General features: G+C 43.8%; 2 protein-coding genes and 1 pseudogene across 3 annotated transcripts; 1 reads left to right on the forward strand and 2 right to left on the reverse strand.

Annotated features, from left to right (window-relative positions):
• Positions 1–1,994: 1,994 nt before the first annotated feature.
• LOC306663259 (olfactory receptor 2T11-like) lies at positions 1,995–2,944 on the forward strand (the record flags this gene model as incomplete). Its single annotated transcript, XM_079143692.1, is given in 2 exon segments — positions 1,995–2,154; positions 2,157–2,944. Coding segments are annotated over 2 exon segments (948 nt in total).
• Positions 2,945–12,810: 9,866 nt separating this feature from the next.
• LOC306663254 (olfactory receptor 2T29-like) lies at positions 12,811–13,765 on the reverse strand (annotated as a pseudogene). The gene has a single exon. The product of its transcript is annotated as an olfactory receptor 2T29-like (transcript).
• A 7,321-nt stretch (positions 13,766–21,086) lies between these two features.
• On the reverse strand, positions 21,087–22,041 carry LOC306663255 (olfactory receptor 2T29-like; the record flags this gene model as incomplete). The annotated part of the gene is given in 2 exon segments (XM_079143689.1): positions 21,087–21,114; positions 21,116–22,041. Coding segments are annotated over 2 exon segments (954 nt in total).
• Positions 22,042–25,852: the final 3,811 nt, after the last annotated feature.

Raw genomic sequence — 25,852 nt, forward strand, 5'->3', positions numbered from 1 at the left:
TGTCCCAAATTTATATACCTAAGCCTCAGAGTCTTAGGAGTAAATTTGTACTGGCATTTGACCTTAGCAGTCTGTTTTTCTCTTCCCTTCCCCACCCTCCCTTGGTGTGGGTTAGCATCAGAGAGAACATCCGGCTTTTGGTTTGTTTGGATTGGCTTATTTCACTTAGCATGATATCTCCAGTTCCATTCATTTACCAGCAAATGGACAATTTTGTTCTTTAATTTGTTTCCTAGAATTAAATTTGTTTAGAAAATGGGGGGGGGGGGTTCTATTTTATGACAGGCCAAACACCAAGGCCTGGCATTTATTGCTTGTTTGTCTTGATTTTTGTGGTGCTGGGGACGGAGCCCAGGGCCTCTGCATGCTAGGCAAGTGCTCAGCCTCAAGCTGAACCAGCTCAGGCCTGACATTTTTTTGAAAATGTACTTGCCATTAACACATTTTATAGAACAAACATAAAAGTATTGAGAAGAAATTCTCCAAGATGTGGATCAACTTAAAAATCAATAATATGTTATCTGCATCTGACTGACTGATGTGTTTAGAAACCATCCAGTTGAAGATTTAACGAGTACTGACAGCACGCCAGTCATTCTTTTAGATGGTGAGAGTGGTTAACAAATCCTCAGGCACTGATCCTCACGCACACTGGGATCGCTTTCCAGAACCAGAGTCGAACACAAGCAAACTGAACCTGTAGTCCGTCAGGTGGTGCTAAGAACCAGGAAGAGGTACAAAGGCGTCGAGTGGGACCAGAGCAGACCTCTGAGAAGGTGGCCTGTGGCCAAGCCCTGAAGCACATGTGGGCATGGCCAGCTGAGATGGGATGGCAATGGGAGCTGGGGACAGAGGTCCTGGGCTGGGACCCCAGAGAGGGGACAGAGCACCAGCAAGGTGACCACGGGGCTACAGCCCTGTGACCAGCACACTGGAGGGGACAGAAGGGGACTTGGAGTAAGAGTCAGAACAGGATGTCCCTGAGTGCAGGCTTCAACAGAGAGTGGCCTGGTTTGACCAAGTCCCCCAGAGTCACTTTGGTTGCTGTGCTAGAGGAGACTAGGGGGCCACAGGGAGAGCAGAGAGGATGTGAGGAAGCTCCTGGACAGCCCAGGTTAATGGCAGTGCACTCGCCCAGCCCACTGGCTGTGCACGGACTAGTTTATGCTTTGGGATAAAATGTCTGAATTCCTTTAATGCAGCAAAGAGAAGATGTATCTTTGCCACCTTAGTGTGGATTAGCTTTATTAATTTTTTGGAGTAAAAAGTAGACTATCTCTTTTTTGTCAGTGAGCTTTGACAAAAGCACACTGTAGTCAGTATTTATTTTCAGTTGTCCTTTGGAAATGGAATGTAATTTAAACAAATGGATCAGAAGTCTAACACAAGACCTTTTAGAGTTTTGACCATAAGGTCCTTTGGGGTGGCCTGACAAAAAAGGCAACAGCCCTGAGCTCCTTGCAGAATAATTTGAACTAATGAATCAGAGGGAAATTTATAGAGAGTCAATCTAATTCTAATGTTAGAATCCATTTTTGCATGAGAGTCTACTGATTAGATTCTGTTGATACTATGGACCATGTCATTTGTGAAACCAGGTACGACTTAACTCATGGGAAAGGACAAGCAGAGAGATGTGAATTTCATAGTGATTTTGTTGCTTGTTAAGTAAATCACAAACTTACAATAGTGCAGAGCGAGCAGAGCAGGCCTGGCGACCTCTGCCCAGGAGAGCGCTACCCTGCCCTGGCCGCCTCTGACACAGCTGCGCAGACCCCAGCAGCATCCTCAGGCTGCTCCCAACCCCACAGAGCCACAGTGGCTGCTATGTGATGACTTTGCTGCTTTGTTTTTCTCCAGCTTCCTGCCCTGGAATATTTCTCCCAGCCAGCGTCCCTGCAGAGTGGCCTCCACTGTGGGCTCCCCACCCTGACCTTGTCTCCTTCCTCCTGTGCTGGGGTGTCCCTGCCCCCAGAGCTCCTCCAGCACTGTCAATGGGATACAGAACTTCAAGCTCTGACTTTGTCCTCCTGGGGCTTCTGGTGAGCAGTGAGGCGACGGGGGTTGTTTTCACGGTCATCTTTGCTATTTTCGTGGTGGCCGTCGCAGCAAATTCGGTCATGATATTCTTGATTCGGGTGGACTCCCGCCTCCACACCCCATGTACTTTCTGCTCAGCCAGCTGTCCATCATGAACATCCTTTTCATCTGTACCACTGTCCCGAAGCTCCTGGTGGACATGGTTTCTACAGAGAAGACCATTTCCTTTGTGGCCTGTGGCATCCAGATCTTCCTGTACTCGACTATGGCTGGCTCAGAGTTCTTCCTGCTGGGCCTCATGGCCTACGACCGCTACATGGCTGTCTGTAACCCCCTTAGGTACCCAGTTCTCATGAACCGCAAGCTGTGTCTTTTGCTGGCTGCTGGTGCCTGGTTTGGGGGCTCATTTGATGGCTTTCTGCTCACGCCCATCACCATGAATGTCCCCTACTGTGGCTCCCGCCAGATCAATCAGTTTTTCTGTGAGGTCCCTGCAGTCCTCACACTGGCCTGTGCTGGCACATCTTTGTATGAAACCCTGATGTATATCTGCTGTATCCTCATGCTGCTCATTCCCATCTCTCTCATCTCCACCTCCTATGCCCTCATCTTGTTCACCGTCCACCGCATTCGCTCTGCTGAGGGCCACAAAAAGGCCTTCACCACCTGCTCGTCCCACCTGACTGTGGTCAGCATTTTCTATGGGGCTGCCTTCTACACCTATGTGCTGCCCCCGTCGTTCCACACACCTGAGCAGGACAAGGTAGTGTCCACCTTCTACACCATTGTCATACCCGTGCTTAATCCTCTCATCTACAGTCTCAGAAACAAGGATGTCATGGGGGCATTGAAGAAGGTGTTTGCACACTGCTTACCTGCTCAGAAAGCATCAGGTGAGGCCTAGATTCAGTAGCATGAGGACAGGTCTTCCCAAGAACTTCCTCCATGTGCCCGGTTTCCCCAGACTCCTCCTTCAGCCATCAAAGTCTATTTCACAGCTAAGAAGAGTGCTCTCCAGAAGACATACCACTCAACAAAAACCCTAAAAGTCTGATTAGAGCTAAACCTCATTGTCAGAAATTTCCTCTAAAAGCTCTGCAGATGCCCAACCCCAGCAGTTCAACAATCTGGTTTTTCCAGACAAAACTGTACTTCCCATTTCATCTTACCTTATGTTGATGAAAAGGGAAATTGAAAGTTCTTTCAACCAGTTTTTGTTTTGTTTTAGGCTACTCTAGCTTCCAGATTGGTGATGGTAAATATAAGTGGACACTAGAACTTCACAGAGTAGAGAATCTTCTGCTAAGTTAAATCCAGACAAGAGAGTGCCTCTTGCTCCACACACAAATTAACCACACTCAAACATCTGTGACACATTTTTTAAAAATTTTTATTTGTTCTAATTAGTTATACATGACAGTAGAATGCATTCATGCATTTTGATAGATTATACATAAATGGAGTATAATTCTCATTTTTCTGATTGTACATATTATAGGATCACATTGGTCCTACATTCATATATGTACATGAGGTAATAATGTCTGTTTCACTCAACTATCTTTCCTTTCTCCTACCCCTTCCCTCCTATCACTTCCCTCTACCTAAAGTAACTCTATTTTTCCCTAGCACCTCCCCTTCTGTGATACTTTAATCAAAGAATAAAAGAGAACAACAACAACAAAAAAAACAACAACAAAAAAGCCCAACTAACAAACAGGCCCTGAGTAGGAATGACTAGAGGAAGGGCCTCCAGACCCCACTAATGGACATTTACTCTTGCAGCAAAAGCAGAGAATTAACACAAAGCCTATAGATACCACACCTATGAGGGGTCTCAATCTAGAACACTCTAGGATATTTTGACAAGAAAAGGTTGTGCCTTAAAAATGCCCACAAAAAAGAATTGAATAGAAATTCATATAAATATATGTATAAAACTCAATAAAAGAATACAAGAAATTGGAAATTTAAAAAAAACATGATAATGCAACACCTCCCAAATGTCATAATTCACCAGCAACTGATTCCAAAGATTTTGAAGTGAATAAAATACCAGGAAAAAAGTTCACAAGCATGATTATAAAAATGATCAATGAATTCTAAGAGAACCAGAAAAATAACTGAATGAATTAAAGAAGTAAACACAGGTTATGAATGAGAAATTTGATAAGGAGATAGGTATATAGAAAAATAACCTAGCAGAAACTTAGTAATGAAGGACACAATAAAAAAATAAAATAAAATGTTCACTCAAAAGTCTCTCTATTAGAGCAGACCTTATGGAAGACAGAATGTCAGATCTGGAAGACAAAGGGACTGGTCTAGAATATTCATACAGTATTATAAAAAAAGAAAATAAATAACTATGACTAGAGCATACAAGAACTCTGGGCAATCATTAAGAGAACAAATTTAAGAATCATTGGAATTGAAGAATATTGTAAGATGGAATCTAATGACCTGTAAATCCTCTTCAAGGTAATAATGACAGAACATTTTTGAAACCTTGAAAATGAGATGGATATCCAAATATGGGAGGAACTCAGAACCCCAAAAATAAGCTCACAAAAGAACCTCTTCACCACACATTATAATTGAAATGACTCATATGCACAGCAAGGATAGAATTTAAAAATCCTCGGGGGGAAAAAATCAGCTCACCTTTAGAGGGGAGCCAATAAGAATTACTTCTGATTTCTCAGCACAAATTCTAAAATTCAGGAAGACTTGGAATCATGTGCTTCAAGCCATGAAAGAAAATAACTGTCAATCCAGATTACTATATCCAATAAAACTATCCTTTAGTATCAAAGAAGAAATAAAATAAGCAGAAATTGAAAGAATTCATGACTTCTAAGCTGGCCCTATGGAAATACTTTAAGAAATACTACATGTAGAAGAGCTTGTAAAACAAGTCCTGAGTTCACATTTGAAGACTCATAGGAAATGAGAAATAGCACCAAATTAATCATCAGAAATAAATCAAAATGTGTTCTGTAAAATTAAAAAATAAAAAACAAGAGTCAAAAATAAAAAAAAATTCTAAGTTAAAAAAATAAATAAATCAAAGTGACATGAATTAATCAACATCTCTCAGTAATAACACTAAATTTAAATGGTCTCAACTGTCAAATTAAAAGACGTAGGCTGGCAGAATGGATTAAAAAAACAAGATCAAATTTATATTGTGTACAAGATAATCACTTATTGGTAAAGATGATTCACTTTCACAGACTGAAATGAAAAGAATTGAAGTTTATATAACATATAGTTGAAACCCCAAAACAAGCAGGAGTAGCTAATCTCATATTTTAAAAAAGCATATTTCAAGCAAACAACTTAAAACAGACAAAGAAGGTCACTTCATACTAGTAAAGGGAATAATCCAATAATAAGATATATTGCTAGCCAATTTTTATGCCCCCAATGTTGGTGCACCTAGTCACCTAAAACAGACATTACCTGAATTAGTGATATACAGACTCCACTACAATAATACTGAAGATTTCAACTCGCTTCTCTCATCAATTTATAGTTCATTCAAAACTCTGGTTAATACAGGAATTTTCAGAGATGAAATGATAAAATTATGATAACTGTTTCCTAACCAGTCCATTCTACTTTGAATGTACTGTGCGGTAACTATAGGCAGGCGTACTGTGGTTGAAGGAGTAAGTCAATGGGGTCATGGTCTGGAATTCTGTTCTTCTTAAACTCCTTTATCTCCCTCTCTTTGCTGTCTTACCCCCTCACAAGCTGAGTGGTTTTCCTCTGCTAGGCTCTTCCCCTATGATGAGCTATCTCCTCTTGGGCCCAGAGCAATAAAATCAGCTATCTATGGACTAAGACCTCTGAAAACATGAGCCCCAAAGAAACTTTCCTCCTCTCCATTGTTCTTGTTGGCATTTTGATTACAGTGGTGCAAAAGCTAAATAAAAGTCATCCAAACATAAAAACTCAGTAGAGATTCTTCATATTTAAAAAATATTATAAATCAAATAGACCAAAGAGATACTATAGACTACTTCATCCAAGAGTATCAGATGCTTATCATATGCTCATGGAACCTTCTCAAAAATAGACCATATTTTAGATCACAAAGAAAATCCTAGCAAATATAAAATACTAATATAATTTCTTGTATCTTGTCTGAGCATAATGAAATGAAATTAGAAATCAACACCAAAAATACATACAGAAGCCATACAAATATATGGACACTAAACCATACACTTTTGAATGATGAAAGGGTGATAGAAAAAAATTAAAGGAGAAAATTTTTATAAAATCTTAGAATCAAATGTGAATATTGATAAAACATCAGAAAATCTGGGACATTATGAAAGTGGATTTTAGAGCAAGCAATATACCTATGAATGATTGCCTAAGAAAATAATAAATATCCCAAATAAATAACCTATTGATGTATCTCAAACCCTTGAAAAGTAAGAACAAACCAATTCCAAAATCAGTAGAAGGAAGGAAATAAGTAAGTTCAGAGCTGAAATCAATGAATTAGAGAATAAAAACAAATTCAAAAGATAAATTAAAAAAAAAGTTGGTACTTGGAAAAAAAAAAAGATTGACCAACTCTTAGCCACACTAACCAAAAGAAAGAGAGAAGACCCAAATTAATAAAATTAGAGATGTGTTATGGTTTAGATATGAGGTGTCCTCCAAAGTTCATGTGTGATACAAGTTCCTGTGTGATATCCAGGTTCAGAATCCCTGGCTTCCATCCGTGTTTGCAGCTTTTGCTAAAATAAGTGTCCTCTTCCAAACCACGTATCGAAGTCCCCTCCCAGGGAGGAGGGTGCTGTGACATACTGCAGCTGTTGGCCCCTGTGGGTTGACTAACAAGGGACTGGGAATGTAGCTCAGCTGGTAGAGCACTAACTAGGAGCCTGTCAATCACCAGCTTCTCCTTGTTAGTCCAGGAGAAAGAGCAGGGGCCCTGCTGTGGACTTAATTTGCATATTTGTCAGTGGAGTGTTCCTTTCCGTTTACAAGTCATCTGCAAATTCTTCCTCACTAAAGTCCTTCCTCGGCAGCTTGTTGAGCACACAGGTTTATCTTCTGATTTGCATCTATCTGTGAACCACAGGGTTAGGAATATTGGCCTGTGGGTCCTTTCTTCTCCAACCGTGGTTTTTCTCCTTCACTGCTGGCAGTGACAGCTAAGAGGTGCCAACCCGGGTGCTTGTCCAGTTACCTGTCTTTCACTCTCCAGCTCTTCGATCAGCACTGGTTTCTGGGTGATGTAGGAGTGCCCTTTATTGCCTATTTGGTTTTGACTGTTGAGAGTGGGGCGCCTGGGACTTCTCAGTTCCCTGCATCCTACGGACGGGTTTGCTATTTTCATACTTCTCTCCAGTCACCCAGGGAGACATCCGCCACATTCTCAGGGTAGCAATGACCAGATGGACCAACCTGTCAAGGAGGAAAGTGCTTCAGTTTCTCTCTTCTATTTTATGAACTATGGAACTACATTTCAGTGTATCATTACTTAGTATTTAATAAATACATTAATATAAATTTTAGTTCTAAATAGGTCATTATTTTATTCAGTCTGACACTGATTCTAATTAGTATATATAAAATGTCAAAAATGTGGGAAAATTAAACCTTATAGTTTCTTTCTTCCTTCCTTTCTTTCTTTCTTTCTTTGAGAGATGATCTTGCTAAGTTCCCTAGGCTGACCTTGAACTCATGATCCTCTTGCCTCTGCCTCAAAAGTAGCTGGGTTTACATGTGCGCACCACCATGCCCGGTTCTATAATCTACTTTAAAACAACAGTTCACTAAGCGACCCGCTGCATGAGTCTTCAGGAGGGAATCATGAATCCATTGCTGCGACTTGAGGAATGGTAGGTTTGGGAAACACTGCTTCTGCAACCTGGAGTCAGAGAAGCAGCTGGGAGGTGGTGTCTCACAGTCAGATTCTGCAGTACGTTGGGAACACAGGATCCTTGAAGCTGAATAGCGTATGGTGGTAGTGTGCATCTGAAAACACACCCTATTTCAGAATTTTGTGCATCTCCTTCAATTCCAAGCACAGGTTATGCCTTCCAGGTTGATGTTTGCCTGGCCTTGCCTTTTGCCATCTCTAGACTTTCACTCTGAAAGTGAGCACTTACCTGGGTGGAACAGAGATCAGGCAGAGCTAGCATGTCACAAGCCCGCTGCTCCGGAGCCAGCTGGGGCTGTCCCCTGGATTGAGGACTTGGCACAGATGCCCGACTCTGACAAGCTCCATCGCTGGATATAAGGCATGGTGCTGGCGTTAGGAAATGGGCAGGAAAGTTTCAAACACTTTCTTTTCTACTGAGGATAAAAAAGGAGGACAGAGGAGAGCGGGCACTGAGGAGCCCCTGTGGACCTCTTCTCCTGGGACAGTTAGCTGCCAGGCCCACATGCTGCCCAGTGCCTTCCTTATGTGTGGTGAGTGTATTCAAACATCACATGTGTATCATAAACATGGAAAATATTTAGGATTTTAAGTATCTGTTTAGACATACATATTTTTAAAAAGTAAAGGAAAAACCATCAAGTTCTTTCCTCTCTTACAATGATGATGCTGTGAATACACACAGAATTGCCGAACACTTCTTTAATTGCTATTCTAGAAAATCTGTGCGACTTTTATAAAAGTTTGAAAAAGCTATGAACACATTTGAAAACTAATTTCTGAAGAAAACTCACTAATGTAAATAAAAATGTGTTTCTTTAAGGTGTATAATATTTCACTTTTGGCCACATCATACCTCAAAGAATAAAAAGGAACAATGTTTGACAAGACTGGATGGAATGAGCGTACTGGAAAAATACATCGAATCTAGAAAGTTATGAAAACTGTTTTCCCTGAGATGTGACCTGTGTAATACATGATTTTTTTGTAAAGTAAAATTCAAACACTACAACTAAGGTGTCTCAGGAGAAATATAAAACAAAACTGAAGATGTACGTGGAGCCAGCAAAGCTTGAAGAGTTAACAGCAGAAAATTAAAATCGTAAGTATTTCACGGGAGCTGAAGTTCCCTGAAGAAGCTGAATCTGTAGTGCTGATTTTGGCCCTTAGCTGACCAAACACATACAGTTTTAAAGTTTTCTGCCAAATATTAATCTGCCTAAAAATCTTTCTCATTTTTTCAACATATTTCTGTGTTTATTAACATAATAGAATTTTCTTGCTTTCCATACTCACTGTCAGTGAGTGACATTTCATAAAACTAAAAGGAAGACTATTCCCTGTGCAGCCGCACAGGGGACTCTCTGAGCATATCTATGTGCAGCGTCTTTGCAGAGTTGTCCTGCATGCTTCATGTTCTGTTTTCTTATTGGCCATTCTACCAGTTTATTGGGGATATCATTAAAAACTTCTACAGTTTGTAAAATGTGCTTGATATTCCATTGCTTCACTTATTTTATTTAATTATCACTTGTGTTTTTTCCTTATAATATGAATATTCAAAACTAGAAACTGCTACACTTTGCCAAGGGTTTGTACGTTTCTCTTAAGTACAATATCAGAAAGACAGCTCTGCCACCCTCGAGTTTGTGCCCCCGACGCTAGGGACGCCATGTCCCTGGTGGGAACTGTTCTGCCTTTTCAGGCTTCCAGATCCTGGGCCTGTGGGAGAGGGCTCAGGACAACCTGAACCTGGTACAGCTCAACCAGACTCATTCTCCAGAAAAAGTGTGCGACCTTCCCATCAAAGTGACGGCTCAGGCCCCCGGGGCCAGAATGTGTTTTGGGGTGTTTAGGAAGATGATTGCCTCTTACCATTCAATGAGAGAGGAAATAGCAAGCTCCCTGGACACTTATTTTATAAATGACTTTTAATCCTTTCTATGCTTTGAAATGTACTACAACACACAGAAGCACCACATCAAACACCAAATCTTGCAGTTTATGGATGGTTATAGGGAAATAGCCCTGAAACAGCCAGGTAAAGGTCACCCAGGAGAAACTGATCAGGACAGTGCTGAAGAGCCCTCTTGGCCACCACCCTCCCCTCCCATGAAGGCCAGTGCTGTGGAACCTTCAGAGGCCACCACATGCTACATGCAGAAAAGTGGACATCTGAGCAGAGCTGCTGGGTCCCCACCCACGTCTCCCACCCTGCATGGCAATGACCAGGCCGCCACCACCAGGACCGGGGATTATGGCTCACCTATTCTCACACCAAGGCCCTATTTTGATCCCATTCAGGATCTCGTGCTGCATTTAGTTGTGGACTTTGATAACTTTGAAGAATATTGAAGAATAGTGATTGGTTATTTTGCCAAATGAATTTGATAATAACCATCTACTGCAATATCATTATTGTGTTATTAGGTAAATATGTATTTCTCAATATTATAATTTAGCTTTTACTGTTGATCCAAAATTGTTTATGAGAGGATATAGATTATGCTCCTTGTCGTATGGCTGAAATATAAAGAGGAGGACTTATTTTTGCAGTGACAAGAAACCACACTGGTGCATGTACATGCTTACACACACACACACACACACACACACACACACACACACACATACGCACACATAGAAACAACACAAAACCACACAATATCAACAACAAGCAGTTCAACAACATTCAAAAAGACAAACAGTATTGACAAAAATGAATTCTGAACCCCACGGTTAACACTATAGAAAATTTTATGTAAAATACCTCTTGTGACCTTATAGCAAAAGATGCCAGCAGATGTCAGGCCACATGAGACTAACGCCCACAAAAACAACAACAACAAAAAAGATCAAAATTATTTTGTAAGAAGCTTATATTTTTGTCATCTGCCCCAGTTAAGGTCTAGTCACTGCCACTTCATGAATGGCTTCTGGCTTGAACCAATTTGCCTTCGCTCAGCTGAGAAATAGACTAGGTGGACAAGATCCAAGGGGCCGACTGTCCCCCTGCTGCTCAGCAGAGGGGTTGCACTGCCCTCTCCAGTTTCCTCAACAATACACTGCCCAGTGCTGGCCACATGGCCAAGTGGACAATGAGAAACAGGGACAGAGGATGAAAGCAGCAGAGGCATGAAAAGAGAAGCAGAAAACCTGAAAGCACATCTGCAACTTCAGTGGCCAGCTCCAAGTTGATCCTTCTCCAAAAACACCCTTTTATACGACTGCTTTGCAAAGGGATCTCCTGCTTGTTCCTCAGCCTCACAAAGAGAAGAGAATGCACTCCTCCCACCTCAGGAAGCCTCTGCATGGGGTCTCTCAGTCTCCTGTCCTTGCCCCAGGCTTTCCTCTGCTCAGCACTAGATGCACTTGTTCTGTTTGGGAGAGAACATTGCAAAGCCCTGCACTCTTCAAGTTAGAAAGAGTCATGTAACTTGCTTTGCTGTGGGAAATGTGTGAAGGAATAATATGTGTAAAATCTGGGAGGATGCGTGGAGTCCTCAGGATTTTCCTGCCCACCTCCATCTTCTCCTGTCATGGAAGAGTGAGTGGAAATGAATCTACGCTCAGGAAGGACAGACAGCCTGCAATGCCAAACGCTAAAGGACTCGGCAAATGTCCCAGAGAGAAGTGTGCATTGGTTTATATGGACAAGAAACAAATATGCTAGTTGATTAAGGTACTGATTACCAGCTGTGGCTGCCTTAGTTTCCTCTTACATAAACGGATTAATCTTCCAAGTCCAACTACGCAAGGGTCTCCGACAAGCAATAGTGGGTTTAGACACCAGCACTGAGCCATCTGTTATTATACATTTTGCCACAGGTGTAAGTTCCAGGACTTTGGCCAAGAGGATGCAATCTCTCTTCTATAAACGTCTGTTATTTAAACCAAAGGGATATGCAACCTCCAAGGACTCACCTACAGAGACTCACATCTCCACCCAAACCCCACCTGCATACCGTTAAAAAATCAGTCCACCCAATGTAAGATGGACTAATTAAGTCACAGCTCCAATAACCCACTCATTTTCCTCCTGAACATTCCTGCATTGGCACAGGAGTTTTGGGGAACATCTCACATCCAAACCATATCACTTAATAAGCCACATGTTTGAAGTCCCACCTCAGATGCATCTCAGGTAGGGAGACTTCCTGAACTCTCCTTTCACCCACGAATGGCATTTCCACCAGAGTCATTCACGTGGTCTTGAACCTTCATCAGACAACAGGATCCTACTATTTCAGAGAGCAACAACCACTTGAGGCCTCCACGGTTGGACCTTGAGTATACTCCCCAAGGAATGCAGAGAAACAACTGCACTCTCAGGAAAGATTAGACACAATGATATGAGCACGGACTCCGGGGTACTATGTCACACTGCAACCAAGCCGAAAGTAGAAATTTCCTCTGATATATAGCCTGTTATTAAACTCTTTTTTTTTATACATCAGTTCAAATTTACTGATTAGCAGGAAAAAGAATAGTAAAACTAATTCCAATGTACCTTACACATAGACTCACCTATGGTTAAACATGGACCTGTTTCACTTCATATCCTCTCTCACTTTATCAGAATACCTCTTGACCATTTCCAGTAAATATTCACTATGTATTTTGTAATGATATGAATATTTTTGCCCAGAAGGAGAAACTCCTTGTCAACACAGAAATATAACATGGGTCCAGTGCAGCTGCTTAAGGACATTGAATGCACAAGGAGTGGACAGAGGAAGCCCACCCTGAAAGGAGCTTATGACTGAGACACCACGCACTGGGAGTTCAGGAAGTGAGGGCACCAGGAGACCTTGATCATCTGACATGGAGAGAAGAAGAGACCATGGTGCCAAAATTCCCTACTTCACCATTTCCTGAAAGACAGGTCAACATTTTCCTCAGAGCAGCAGTGACATCCTTGTTCCGGAAACTGTAGATGAAGGAGTTCAGCACTGGAGTGAGTATGGTGTAAAAGACGGACACCACCATGTCCTTCTGTGGGGTGTGGTAGGAGCTGGGGAGCATGTAGGTGTAGACAGCAGCCCCATAGAAGAGCGTGACCACCATCATGTGTGAGGAGCAGGTGGCCAGGGCCTTCCTCCTGCCCTCTGCTGAGTTCATCCTGTGGATGGTGAGCAGGATGCAGGAATAGGAGCCTGAGATGACTGTCACGGGGATGAGGAGCATGAGGACACAGCACAGGTACATGAGCGTCTCGTAGAGTGAGGTGTCTGAGCAGGAGAGCTTCATCACGGCAGGGACTTCACAGAAGAAGTGCTGGATCTCCCGGGATCTACAGAATGGGAAGGTCATGGTGACAGAAGTCAACATGAAGCCATCCACTGATCCCAGTAACCAACACCAAGATGCCAGGAGGAGACACACCTTGCGGTTCATGAGCACGGAGTAACGGAGTGGATGGCAGATGGCCACGTAGCGGTCATAGGCCATGGCACCTAAAAAGAAAAACTCAGAGCCTGCTAGTGTCACATAGAGGAACATCTGCAGCCCACATTCAGGGACGGAGATGGTACTCACGCCCAGCACCTGGTCCAGGAGTACCTTGGGCACAGTTATGGAGATGTACATCATGTCCATGAGGGACAGCTGGCTGATGAAGAAGTACATGGGGGTGTGGAGCTGGGTGTTGGAGTGTATCAGGAGGACCAGGAGAGCATTTCCAGACAGGGCCATCAGGAAAACCAGGAAGATGACCACACAAAGCAGAGATGGGTTCTGGGATTGACTGAAGAGTCCCACCAGGATGAAATCTGTCCACAAAGTGTGATTGGTCATCTAGGTGGTGATGTCCATGAGCTTCTTCCTGGAACACCGAGAAAGCTTTGGTTATTGTTGTATAGCAGGTTGAAATGAATTCTTAGCGTTCTGTCACATGCTCGTGTATCAGACTGACATTGCCAATCAAAGGATGTTCCAGACCTTTAGATCCAAGGAGTTTAGATGACCTGTAGTAAAACATATTATTAAGAAGAAACCTAAAACCTCACAAGTATGGGTGAAATGAGGTGGTAATTTGTAACAAGGTGCCACATTTCTGGGTCATGAGCATCCTGAAGAGTATAGTTTGTCATTGAGAACTGGATATGTGCAGACTCATTACCCAGTGTCCAAACAAATTGGGGGACATTACACAAATAAGATAAATCACACACAATATTTCCTGAGTTTTATTTATTAATCTGTACACCAAGTTTTAATCTTTCTGGTTTAACTCTCTGGTTTTAAGTGGTATACTAAAAACTCTCAGACCTATATCGATAATAGAAATATTTATGAAGTAACTGAGACAAAATTTGGGGAAAATCCACACCTAACATTTGAACCCACTAAGCCCATAGGATCAGGCCATATTGGGAGGGTCTGTGAGCTGTGGTGTGAGTCTCCTGTTCTCTCCAGCAGAGTGGGGTCTTCATAGGACTAGGCTTTTAGAGACCTGAGAGGCACATCTAAGGATCCAGGTCATGACTGGCCTCCAACCTTCGCTTCTGCTGCCCGGAACCTCCACCTCCCTGTCCACTCTGTCTCAGGGAGGGCAAGAATGGTGTCTGACCCCAGGTGGAGGATGAAGAGAGGCAAGGTAATGAGAGTTCCCCAAATTCTGCCTCAAACAAATGAACAGACAGACATGGTAGTGATTGACATCAGCACTAATCACTCGGCAGACCCTGTCTTAGACCTGGCTGTTACTGCGATGGTGACATAATATTCCGTACTTCAGATCTCTGGTTTGGACACCCATTTACATATTTAATACTTTGGTTTTCAAGATAACATAAGAAAAGCTATGTAAATAAAGCTTATGATCAACTTTAAAGAAAAGTATTTAGATTTGATAATTTCTGTGCTTTATATATATTTGTTTTATATAGAATGTATTAGCTTTAAATATATATTGTATTAAACATCACTTTGAGTGACTATCTGAGATATTCACTGGTGTGACCCTGGCTAAGCACAGCTTCCTGAAGCTCATCTGCCTTCAGTCTCACCCAGACTACCCCAAGTTCATGTTAATGCTCTGCCATTTGCATGCACCCTCTGGGGAAGGACTAGCATTTAGGGTCCACGGCTATTCACCAGAAAGGCTTTGACTGTTTTTGCCAACATCATGTGCTCCATTGACTGCCACAATTAATTTCCATGGAAACTGAGAGGCAGAGAGCTAACAGAACAACTCAGAGAGCTCTCAGGGACAGCTGGCTGTTGCTGCTGTGTCTTGATAATCAGCCACCTCCGTGTAGACCCTGGACATAGATCAAGGACTCATTAACCTGGCCTGCACTTCAGAAGGTCGCTCTCAGTCTATACAAGGAAAACGCCACTAACTAAGATTTAGGTGGGATGTTTAAATAGCAACAAAATAAGTTAGGAACAGTGAAAGACATAAAATATGTCTGATGTTTCTTAAAGAAATCAATAATGGCTTCTTCCACATTTCCTATTAAAGAGATTAAACCTTTTCAACCCTCCTCTTCTGACAAATTAACAGTTAATTTGATGCTCTATCAACAGGAAGGAGCTAACATCTCTTGGAAAGAGTAGCACTAGCTACAATGCAGAGGTATTATTTTTAAGAAATTAATGTTTCAAGTCCCTTTTGAAACCTTGTAATGGTTACTAAATCCAGTTTTGACATTCCACTCTCAATAGTCTGGGCTGGGAAGTGCTAGAGCAGAGGACCACTACTGCTAGTACTTTAGCCCCAGAGTCCAGAAAGATTGAGAGCCACCCCAGAGTCCAGAATGACTGAGACAGGGACAGAAGAGATACAAAGTCAGGGACAGAAGTGGTCAGTGGTAGTTGGTAGATGATATTTAACAACAGAGAGATGATAGGTGGATAAATAGATTTCCTCTCCATCAAATCCTACTCTGCTGACATGAAGGTAGAGTTCTATGGAGAATGATTTGGAATCATACTGGCTGTCCTGTCCACCACTGTGAACAAGGTGGAGCAAAATTGGAGTCCACCACCCAGTGTGAAGAACTAGACAGCATTTGATGAGAACATAGAGGGCGAGAGGAGGCAGGAGGGAGGCGCTCCAGGGAGAATCTCTGCAACTGTCCTGGAGCAACACAGTGTGACCTCCAGAACAAAGGGCAAAGAGGGAATGAGCTGTGCTCCACACACGGACCTGTCCTGCCTTCTACTCTTCCTCTTCTCTAGGCACTGGCTTGAGATTCATGGGAACAGTCTGGTGCATGATTCACGTGGGCAATTGTTAACAGTGCTGGTAGAGAAACACCCATCCTCAGAAGCCAGCAGCATCCAGGGATGGCTGCCCAAGCTTCACCTTCCCACAGCCTCTGATAACCTGCTCACCTTATTACCTCAGAGTGCAGACTGACAGTCCAGCACCTCAGGACATCTGCCTAACATCACACAGGTGATGTGAGAGGGGACATATCCCACCCATGGTGCAGCAGTGTAAATCGCTACCTGTGTGACCCTGGAAAACAGGGTCCTCCCTTTGCCATATACACCTGGGATCTGGACCACCCACCTCTGTGGCACCAGGAAAACACAAACATGCTCAGGAGAATTGCTTCCAGCTTTGCTGAGACCCCAGGACTCACCAACACGGGAAGCAAGGTCAGCCCTTCTCCCTCTGCAAGGTTTCAGTCTCAGGACAACTAACACAGCATACTAACACCATCCAAACAGAAGAAGGGACATACGCTCTTAGGTCCATAAATCATTGGAAATAGAAACACACTCCTTAAGATGTTGCAGTAAATAAATGCTAAGAGAACTTTAAAAATGAAAACACATTTCTTTTCTCCAAAGAAACAGATGGTAGAGAAAAATGAGGAAATGCCACCAGGACCTAACAGAACACTTGGACAGCAGGTCAGCAAGCCCCACACAGCAAGGACCTGAGCTCCCAGAGCCACCTGCCTGGCTGGACTCACCTCAGAAGATGCTGTGCTCACCCACAAGGCCAGGGAGTGTGGCCTGGCTAAGTCACCAGGAAGAGGAGAGTGACGTCACCTGGCTCAGGATGCTCCCAGGGGATTGGATGAGGGCTGCCTGTTCACAGATCCCTCTGGGACCAGGAGGACACTGCACTGGAGCTCAGGAAGCTCCAGAGCTCTCTGTGCACACTTCTGTCTGGCTCAGCCTCATGCCTGTGCTGTCTCCCTCTGGGTTAAACTCCAGACCTTCACCAATATCAACACTGATCTCAAACCTCACATTGTCTACAACGTCTGACCAATGAATATATGAGTCATTGTGTGTGTGTGTGTTTCTGGTGTGACCTTGAAGTGGATTTTGAGAGGTACTCTCAAACATGGGGATGGGGCCCTAAACTCAGAGATCAACTGATATGGGAGCTTGAGGGGGTCCTTCTGGCAGCCCTGCCCCTCTCTCCTCCATCACTGCTTGAGCTCCTTGTTTCCTGCCATTAACTGTCCATCTAAGTCACTTTAAATTGAAATTTAATTGTCATTTATTTGTTTTATTATATTTTATGTACTGTCATGCGAATTATTGGAAAGCCTCAAACTGCTTCAGTGAAAATTTGAGAGTTTACCATAATATATTCACCCAGATAAAAATCATTATTTAAATGATGAATCCCTAGAGTGTAGCTGTAGCTCAGTGGTGTAGCTCAGTGGTGTGGTTCATGTAGAACACATGAACCTTGATTTCAATAAGTAGCCATGCAGTAAATGAAATAAAGTCATATCCTGCCTGCCAACTACTAGTGTCTCAAACCTCTCTTCAGTGTAAATCTGTCCAAGCAGCTGGGATGAAATAGGAAGACAGAAGCAAGCCCACCCTCTTGCATTTAGCAGCCAAAGTCCTCTCAGCTTTATTCCTGTGTGTGTTCTGGAACAATGCTGGTCATTTCCCCTGTCATGGAGGTCTTGTGAGGCCTTGGTCCACTCAGTGTCTCTTGGCCTGGCTGCCTTCTGAGCTCTAGTCACCTGTGACCTGCAGGGCTTCCTCCGTGGCCACCTGGTTCCTTGTAGGGATGTGAGATGCAGCCCTGGGGTCCACTGGAGTTTGGGAAGAAGAATGAACCTGGGTCTTTTCTCTCATTTCTCTCTCATTTCTGGAGGTGGTCCTGGCAGCTGCAGCCCTGAAGGTCACAGCGACCCTATTGGCTCCAGGCTCAGCACCCCAAAGGCAGATTGCAGTTCCAGCAGCACTGCAGGACTTGGACGCCTGGGTGACTGTGGCTTGCTGCCTGTGGCTGGGAGTGCAGAGTCTCCAGAGCTCAGGAGAGAGCACGCAGCAGATGCAGAGGGAGGGCTAAGGGTCCTAGACTGGCCAGCTCCCCTCTACTGCACCTCGTCACTGAGGTCATGGCCATGTTGTAGCCATGTGCCTGCATGAAGTCTCTTGGTCTTGAAATTGGTGGGGTTGTCTTTTACTGAGCTGATTTAATGTGGTTACTTTGTATCCAGGGATTTCAACAGCAATGCCTTCCTTTGTAATTGTCAACAGTAATTCTGGGCTAAAATCCCAGAATAAACTGAGCTGAAATAAAAATGCTTATACTGATGTCACACTCTGAGTTGGTTTTCTCCTCCTGAGGTGATATACCACAGTAATAGTCACCCAAATGTTTTGATACACATCCATAATTTGCTCTCCCCAACCTTCAACTGGGCTAGGAATCCAGCACTGCCTGCACCCACATGCAAGGTGGTGTCTCTGCCTCAGTCAATTTCATAGACATATCATATTGGGTTGCCTTTCTTGTGAACTAATATATATATATGATTTTTCAAGTTTACCCATGTAATTATTACTTCATGGAATAACTATGTCCTTTGCACATTTTTTCCTATAAAATCTTTTCCTCATAAATTTACAACTGTTCATATATTCAAAGCAGTTACTATTTGAGAGTTGTGTGGGCTAAAACATTTAATTTCAGTGGTACTTTTGATGTTCGTTTCATCACATTTTCTTAAAATATTATGTTTATTTTGACAAATTTAAAGCTTCCTTTCAGTGCCTTTGTGCTTGGAGAATCTTTGCACATTTTGAGATATTCTAAAATATCCCCTTTTATATTTCTCATCAATTAGACTGAGGGTTCTCTTTGGTATATTTTAACTGCTGAGACAGGAGTAATTTATTTGGGGTGTGCTATGCTGGGAATTGTCAGCATGGTTTCTTTCAAATAGCCATCAGCTCCTAAAGTTAAATAAACTTTACTATGTTCATTCATTCCAAAAATATTTGTTCAATAATGTATAGACATTTATTCCACTACTGCATATTCAAGCCATTAGCTTAGGATTATGAAGAGAGAAGAGTCTATCCTCTAATCCAATAACAAACGTAGACAAGAAGGTGAGGGCTATGCAGTGTAATGTCATGGATTCCTACCTTCAGTGAATGGCATTATTCGCAAAAATAGAAATAGTGTCCTAAATTATACTGATGCACTGAAGTCTCCAGAAAAGTGTCTGCAGAAAATACAATCCACAAAATGTAAAAATTTCAAAGCAGAGATATATGATGCTGCAGAGTTTCTACACAGAAAATGAACCAATCAAGCAATTGCACAGGCAGGCAGCCTCCCCAACAGAAGACAATGCTGGCTGTCCTTACACGAGGTGAGGGGATAGAGTCTAACATATCAAAGGAACCCATACAGCATGATAGGCAAAAACCAAGAATTCAATTAAAAAATGGGTCAACTTGAGCAGACACTTTTCTGAACAAGGCAGACAAGTACCAAAGGTCTGTGGAAAGATGCTGAGCATCAAGAGTCATCAGGGGGAGGGAAATGAAACCAGAGTGAGATGTCAGTTCACACCAGTTCATGTGGTCATTGACACCAACAGGAAGGCCAGCACTGTAGAAAATGTGGAGGACACAGAAGACTGTACAATGTGAGGAGCTGTAAATTCTGACAGTTGTCATTGCAAGCTACACAATCCTTCAACGTCTACTAAAATGTCACCGCCCTGGGGGACTCAGCAATCCTGTGTCTGGTTCGGTATCCAAAGGAGGTGAGATCAGCAGCCCAGAAACATGTTCCCCTTGCTCAGTGCTGCTGCCCAGAATAGCCAAGACGTGGACGCGACCTAGGTGTGTGGCCAAGGTGAGCGGAAAGGAAGACGTGCGTGTGCATGTGCGCATCTGCAGGCAAGCACAGGAATGAAGGCTACTCAGTCCTCAGGAGGAGGGACTGCCACTGGGATCATGTGGCTGGAGAGCACTGTGCCAGATGAAGGGAGCCAGACCCAGCATGACCAGCTCTGCATGGCTGCAGGGACGTGTGGAAAATAAACAGGTCCACTCAGATGCAGAGAGCAGGTGTTGGTGGCCAGGGGCTCTAGGGTGGGAGAGACATGTCGCCAGGGTGGACAAACGTTCAGGTACAAGGTGAATACATCTGGAAATACAAAGCATAGCACTATGATGGTGGCAAACGACACTGTGTGGTATGTGTGACAGTGCAAGAGAGTAGATTTAACTGTGGTCAGTGTAAAGATAGAGAGTCAACAGGAAGGTGCAGATGTGAGGCAGTGTGCTCATTGACTGACTCAGTACCACACTCAGCATGTTCAGTGCTAAAACCGTACACTGTCGGTCTTAAATATATTCAGGTTTTTTTTTTCAGGCATACTTCTCCATATTCGGAAAGAATGAAGGGACTGTCGGTAAACAAGCACACAGTGAATCCTTGGTGACTGAACTCTTAGCCTGTTATTTAACTGTTTGTTTTTACACCATTGAAAATTTGCAGAAAGTTGGCAGGGTAAAGATTCGTGCAACTAATTCCCATGCACCCTTAACTTAGAGGAACCTGTGGTGAGCCCTGTGACTTCTTCTGCTTCATATGCTTTCTGTCTGTCCAGCTCATCAGTTGAAAACCTCACGGTCTCTTCATCTAAATATCGACTCTGTTTCTTAATATTAATATTGTCCTGCAGAAGGAGAATCTTTGACAACACAGAAATATAACATGGGTCCAGTGCAGCTGCTTAAGGACATTGAATGCACAAGGAGTGGACAGAGGAAGCCCACCCTGAAAGGAGCTTAGAACTGAGACACCAGGGACTGGGAGTTTAGGAAGTGAGGGCACCAGGAGACCTTGATCATCTGACATGGAGAGAAGAAGAGACCATGGTGCCAAAATTCCCTACTTCACCATTTCCTGAAAGACAGGTCAACATTTTCCTCAGAGCAGCAGTGACATCCTTGTTCCGGAAACTGTAGATGAATGGGTTCAGCACTGGAGTGAGTATGGTGTAAAAGACGGACACCACCATGTCCTTCTGTGGGGTGTGGTAGGAGCTGGGGAGCATGTAGGTGTAGACAGCAGCCCCATAGAAGAGTGTGACCACCATCATGTGTGAGGAGCAGGTGGCCAGGGCCTTCTTCCTGCCCTCTGCTGAGTTCATCCTGTGGATGGTGAGCAGGATGCAGGAATAGGAGCCTGAGATGACTGTCACGGGGATGAGGAGCATGAGGACACAGCACAGGTACATGAGCGTCTCATAGAGTGAGGTGTCCGAGCAGGAGAGCTTCATCACGGCAGGGACTTCACAGAAAAAGTGCTGGATCTCCCGGGATCTACAGAATGGGAAGGTCATGGTGACGGGAGTCAGCATGAAGCCATCCACTGATCCCAGGAACCAACACCCAGATGCCAGGAGGAGACACACATTGTGGTTAATGAGGACAGGGTAACGGAGTGGATGGCAGATGGCCACGTAGCGGTCATAGGCCATTGCTGCCAGAAGGAAATATTCTGAACCACCTAATGTCAGATAGAGGAACATCTGCAGCCCACATTCAGGGACGGAGATGGTACTCACACCCAGCACCTGGTCCAGGAGCACCTTGGGCACAGTTATGGAGATGTACATCATGTCCATGAGGGACAGCTGGCTGATGAAGAAGTACATGGGGGTGTGGAGCTGGGTGTTGGAGTGTATCAGGAGGATCAGGAGAGCATTTCCAGACAGGGCCATCAGGAAAATCAGGAAGATGACCACACACAGCAGAGCTGGGTGCTGGGATTGACCGAAGAGTCCCACCAGGATGAAGTTTGCCCACCCTGTGTTGTTGGTCATCCAGGTGGTGATGTCCATGGGCTTCCACCTGGGACTTGGAGAAATCATTGTGTCATTGTTGTATAGCTGGCTGAAGTGCATGTGATCCAGCCAGATTGTTCCACTGGAGGTCTGTCTAGTGGTTGCTGGTCCTAGAATTTTAGATGACCTGTAGTAAACAGCATTATTTAAAAGAATCTAAAAGCTCCCAATGTAAGTATAATGAGGAGGTAACCTGCAGTGAGGTTACCACATTTCAAGTTCATTAGCTCCTTGAAGACTGTCATTTGTCAATGGGACGTGGATATGTGCAGACTCACTGCCCAGTGCTTGAACAAGTAGGAGCAGCTTGCCAACAAGGAAAATCACACCCCTTATTTCCTGAGTATTAGTCATTAAAATGTGAAAAATGTTTTAATCTCTCTATTTAACTAACTGGTAATAGCTGGCCTCCTCAGAACTCTTAGACATATATTGTATTAGAAATAATTAGAAAGTCACTCAAGTATAATTTGGGGAAAATCCACAACAAGCATTTGAACCCACTAAGCCCATAAGACCAGGTCATGCTGGGAGGGTCTGTGAGTCTGTGAGAGATTCTCTTGTTTTTTCTAGTAGACTGAGTTCTTCACACAGGACCAAACCTTTAGAGACCTGTGGTGCACCATCTAATGATCTTAGGTTATGACTGGCTTCCAACCTTGGTTCCTGCTGCCTGGACCCTTAACTTCCCTGTCCACACTGCCAGGGACATGATAAGAATGAAATCTGAACCCAGGTGTGGTAATGAAGAGAGGCAAATTAATGAGAGTTCCCCGAATTCAGACTCTAACAAATGAACAGGCAGACATGTTGCTGACTGACATCTGCACTAATCACTTGGCAGATCCTGTCTTAGACCTGGCTGTCACTGCTATTGTATTATGAGACACCATACCTCAGTTCTCCAGTTTAGTACCTATTTTTATCTTCAATATTTTGGTTTTCCAGATAACATGAACAAGATATGCAAATAAAGCTTACAATCAGCTCCACAGAAAAATATTTGGGTTTGTTAATTTCTGCGTTTTATGTTATTTTATATAAAGTGAATAAGTTTTAAATGCACATTTAAATACACATAAATATGAACCGCTGAGACAGTTACTGGTGTGATCTGGCTAAGCACAGCTTCCTGAAAAGCTCATCTGCCTCCAGCCTTGCCCAGGCTCCCCAATTCATGTTAATGCTCTGACATTTGCAGGAACTCCCAGGGGAAGGACTAGCATTTAGTGTCCACGGCTATTCACCAGAAAGGCTTTGGCTGATTTTGCCAACATCAGGTGCTCTATCTACTGCCCAAATCAATTTCCATGGAAACTGAGAGGCAGAGAGTTAACAGAACCACACGGAGAGGTCTCGGGGCAGCTGGCTGTTTCTTGCTCTGTCCTGATGCTCAGCCATCTCTGTGTAGATGCTGCACACAGACCAAGGGCTTGTTAACCCGGCCAACACTCCAGAAAGTAACTCTTGCTCTACGCAAAGAAAACACCACCTAATGAGATTTGTTTTTTTCCTAAATGAGATTGGTGAGATTTTTGAATAGTTACAAAAAGAAGTAGAAAGGGTGAGTGATGTAAAATATGCCAGACCTTTCTTAAAGAAATCAATAATGATTTCTTCCACATTTTCTATAGAGAATTTAAACCTTTCCAACCTTCTCCTTCTGACAACTTAACAGTTAAATTTAATGCCCTCTCAAAGGAAGGAACTAATGTCTCTTCTCCCTGGAAAGACCAGCAGTAGCTCCAATGCAGAGGTATTTTTTAAAGAAATTATGCATCTCAAGTACATGTGTTCCCCATGAAGTTCCTAAAACAAGTTTTGACATTCACTCTTGACCCTGTGCTGGGCAGGGGACACATTACCTGGCTTCGGATGCTGTAGGCTAGTGTTCAGCATGCTTGAGACCCGCTACAGAAGACAGAGACAGGAGAGGTGCAAGGGCAGGGTCAGAGATGGTAGTTGGGCAGGGGTAGTAGGTGGAGGATGAAGGAGAGTGAGATGGGAGGTGGATGAGTAGATTTCCTCTCTGTCAGATCCTACCTGTGGCAGCTAGAGGCTGCTCTTTGTGGAGAACACCAAACCTTTCCAATGACGTGGACACAAATCTCTGTGGACTAGGTGGACCAAGGACCAGAGTGGAGATGAGCTGCTCTGCAGAACTGGACAGCAATTAGTGAGGGGACAAGGGAGAGGGAGGTACTGAGGGACGGAGGAGCCCTGGAGAATCTCTGCCACTATCGTGGATCCTCATGTGGTGACCCACAAGAACACCAGGGGACAAGGGAACATAGACTGCTCCACACAAAGGGTCTCTCTCTCCTGCCTGCTCACTTTTAATCTCTGCAGGAATCTGCTTGAGATTCATGGGAACAGTCTGGTGCATGATTCACGTGGGCAATTGTTAACAGTGCTGGTAGAGAAACACCCATCCTCAGAAGCCAGCAGCATCCAGGGATGGCTGCCCAAGCTTCACCTTCCCACAGCCTCTGATAACCTGCTCACCTTATTACCTCAGAGTGCAGACTGACAGTCCAGCACCTCAGGACATCTGCCTAACATCACACAGGTGATGTGAGAGGGGACATATCCCACCCATGGTGCAGCAGTGTAAATCGCTACCTGTGTGACCCTGGAAAACAGGGTCCTCCCTTTGCCATATACACCTGGGGTCTGGACCACCCACCTCTGTGGCACCAGGAAAACACAAACATGCTCAGGAGAATTGCTTCCAGCTTTGCTGAGACCCCAGGACTCACCAACACGGGAAGCAAGGTCAGCCCTTCTCCCTCTGCAAGGTTTCAGTCTCAGGACAACTAACACAGCATACTAACACCATCCAAACAGAAGAAGGGACATACGCTCTTAGGTCCATAAATCATTGGAGGTAAAAACACACTCCTTAAGATGTTGCAGTAAATAAATGCTAAGAGAACTTTAAAAATGAAAACACATTTCTTTTCTCCAAAGAAACAGATGGTAGAGAAAAATGAGGAAATGCCACCAGGACCTAACAGAACACCTGGACAGCAGGTCAGCAAGCCCCACACAGCAAGGACCTGAGCTCCCAGAGCCACCTGCCTGGCTGGACTCACCTCAGAAGATGCTGTGCTCACCCACAAGGCCAGGGAGTGTGGCCTGGCTAAGTCACCAGGAAGAGGAGAGTGACGTCACCTGGCTCAGGATGCTCCCAGGGGATTGGATGAGGGCTGCCTGTTCACAGATCCCTCTGGGACCAGGAGGACACTGCACTGGAGCTCAGGAAGCTCCAGAGCTCTCTGTGCACACTTCTGTCTGGCTCAGCCTCATGCCTGTGCTGTCTCCCTCTGGGTTAAACTCCAGACCTTCACCAATATCAACACTGATCTCAAACCTCACATTGTCTACAACGTCTGACCAATGAATATATGAGTCATTGTGTGTGTGTGTGTTTCTGGTGTGACCTTGAAGTGGATTTTGAGAGGTACTCTCAAACATGGGGATGGGGCCCTAAACTCAGAGATCAACTGATATGGGAGCTTGAGGGGGTCCTTCTGGCAGCCCTGCCCCTCTCTCCTCCATCACTGCTTGAGCTCCTTGTTTCCTGCCATTAACTGTCCATCTAAGTCACTTTAAATTGAAATTTAATTGTCATTTATTTGTTTTATTATATTTTATGTACTGTCATGCGAATTATTGGAAAGCCTCAAACTGCTTCAGTGAAAATTTGAGAGTTTACCATAATATATTCACCCAGATAAAAATCATTATTTAAATGATGAATCCCTAGAGTGTAGCTGTAGCTCAGTGGTGTAGCTCAGTGGTGTGG

The sequence above is a fragment of the Sciurus vulgaris genome, assembly GCF_902686455.1.
Source record: "Sciurus vulgaris genome assembly, chromosome: 6".
NCBI classification, from domain to species: domain Eukaryota; kingdom Metazoa; phylum Chordata; class Mammalia; order Rodentia; family Sciuridae; genus Sciurus; species Sciurus vulgaris.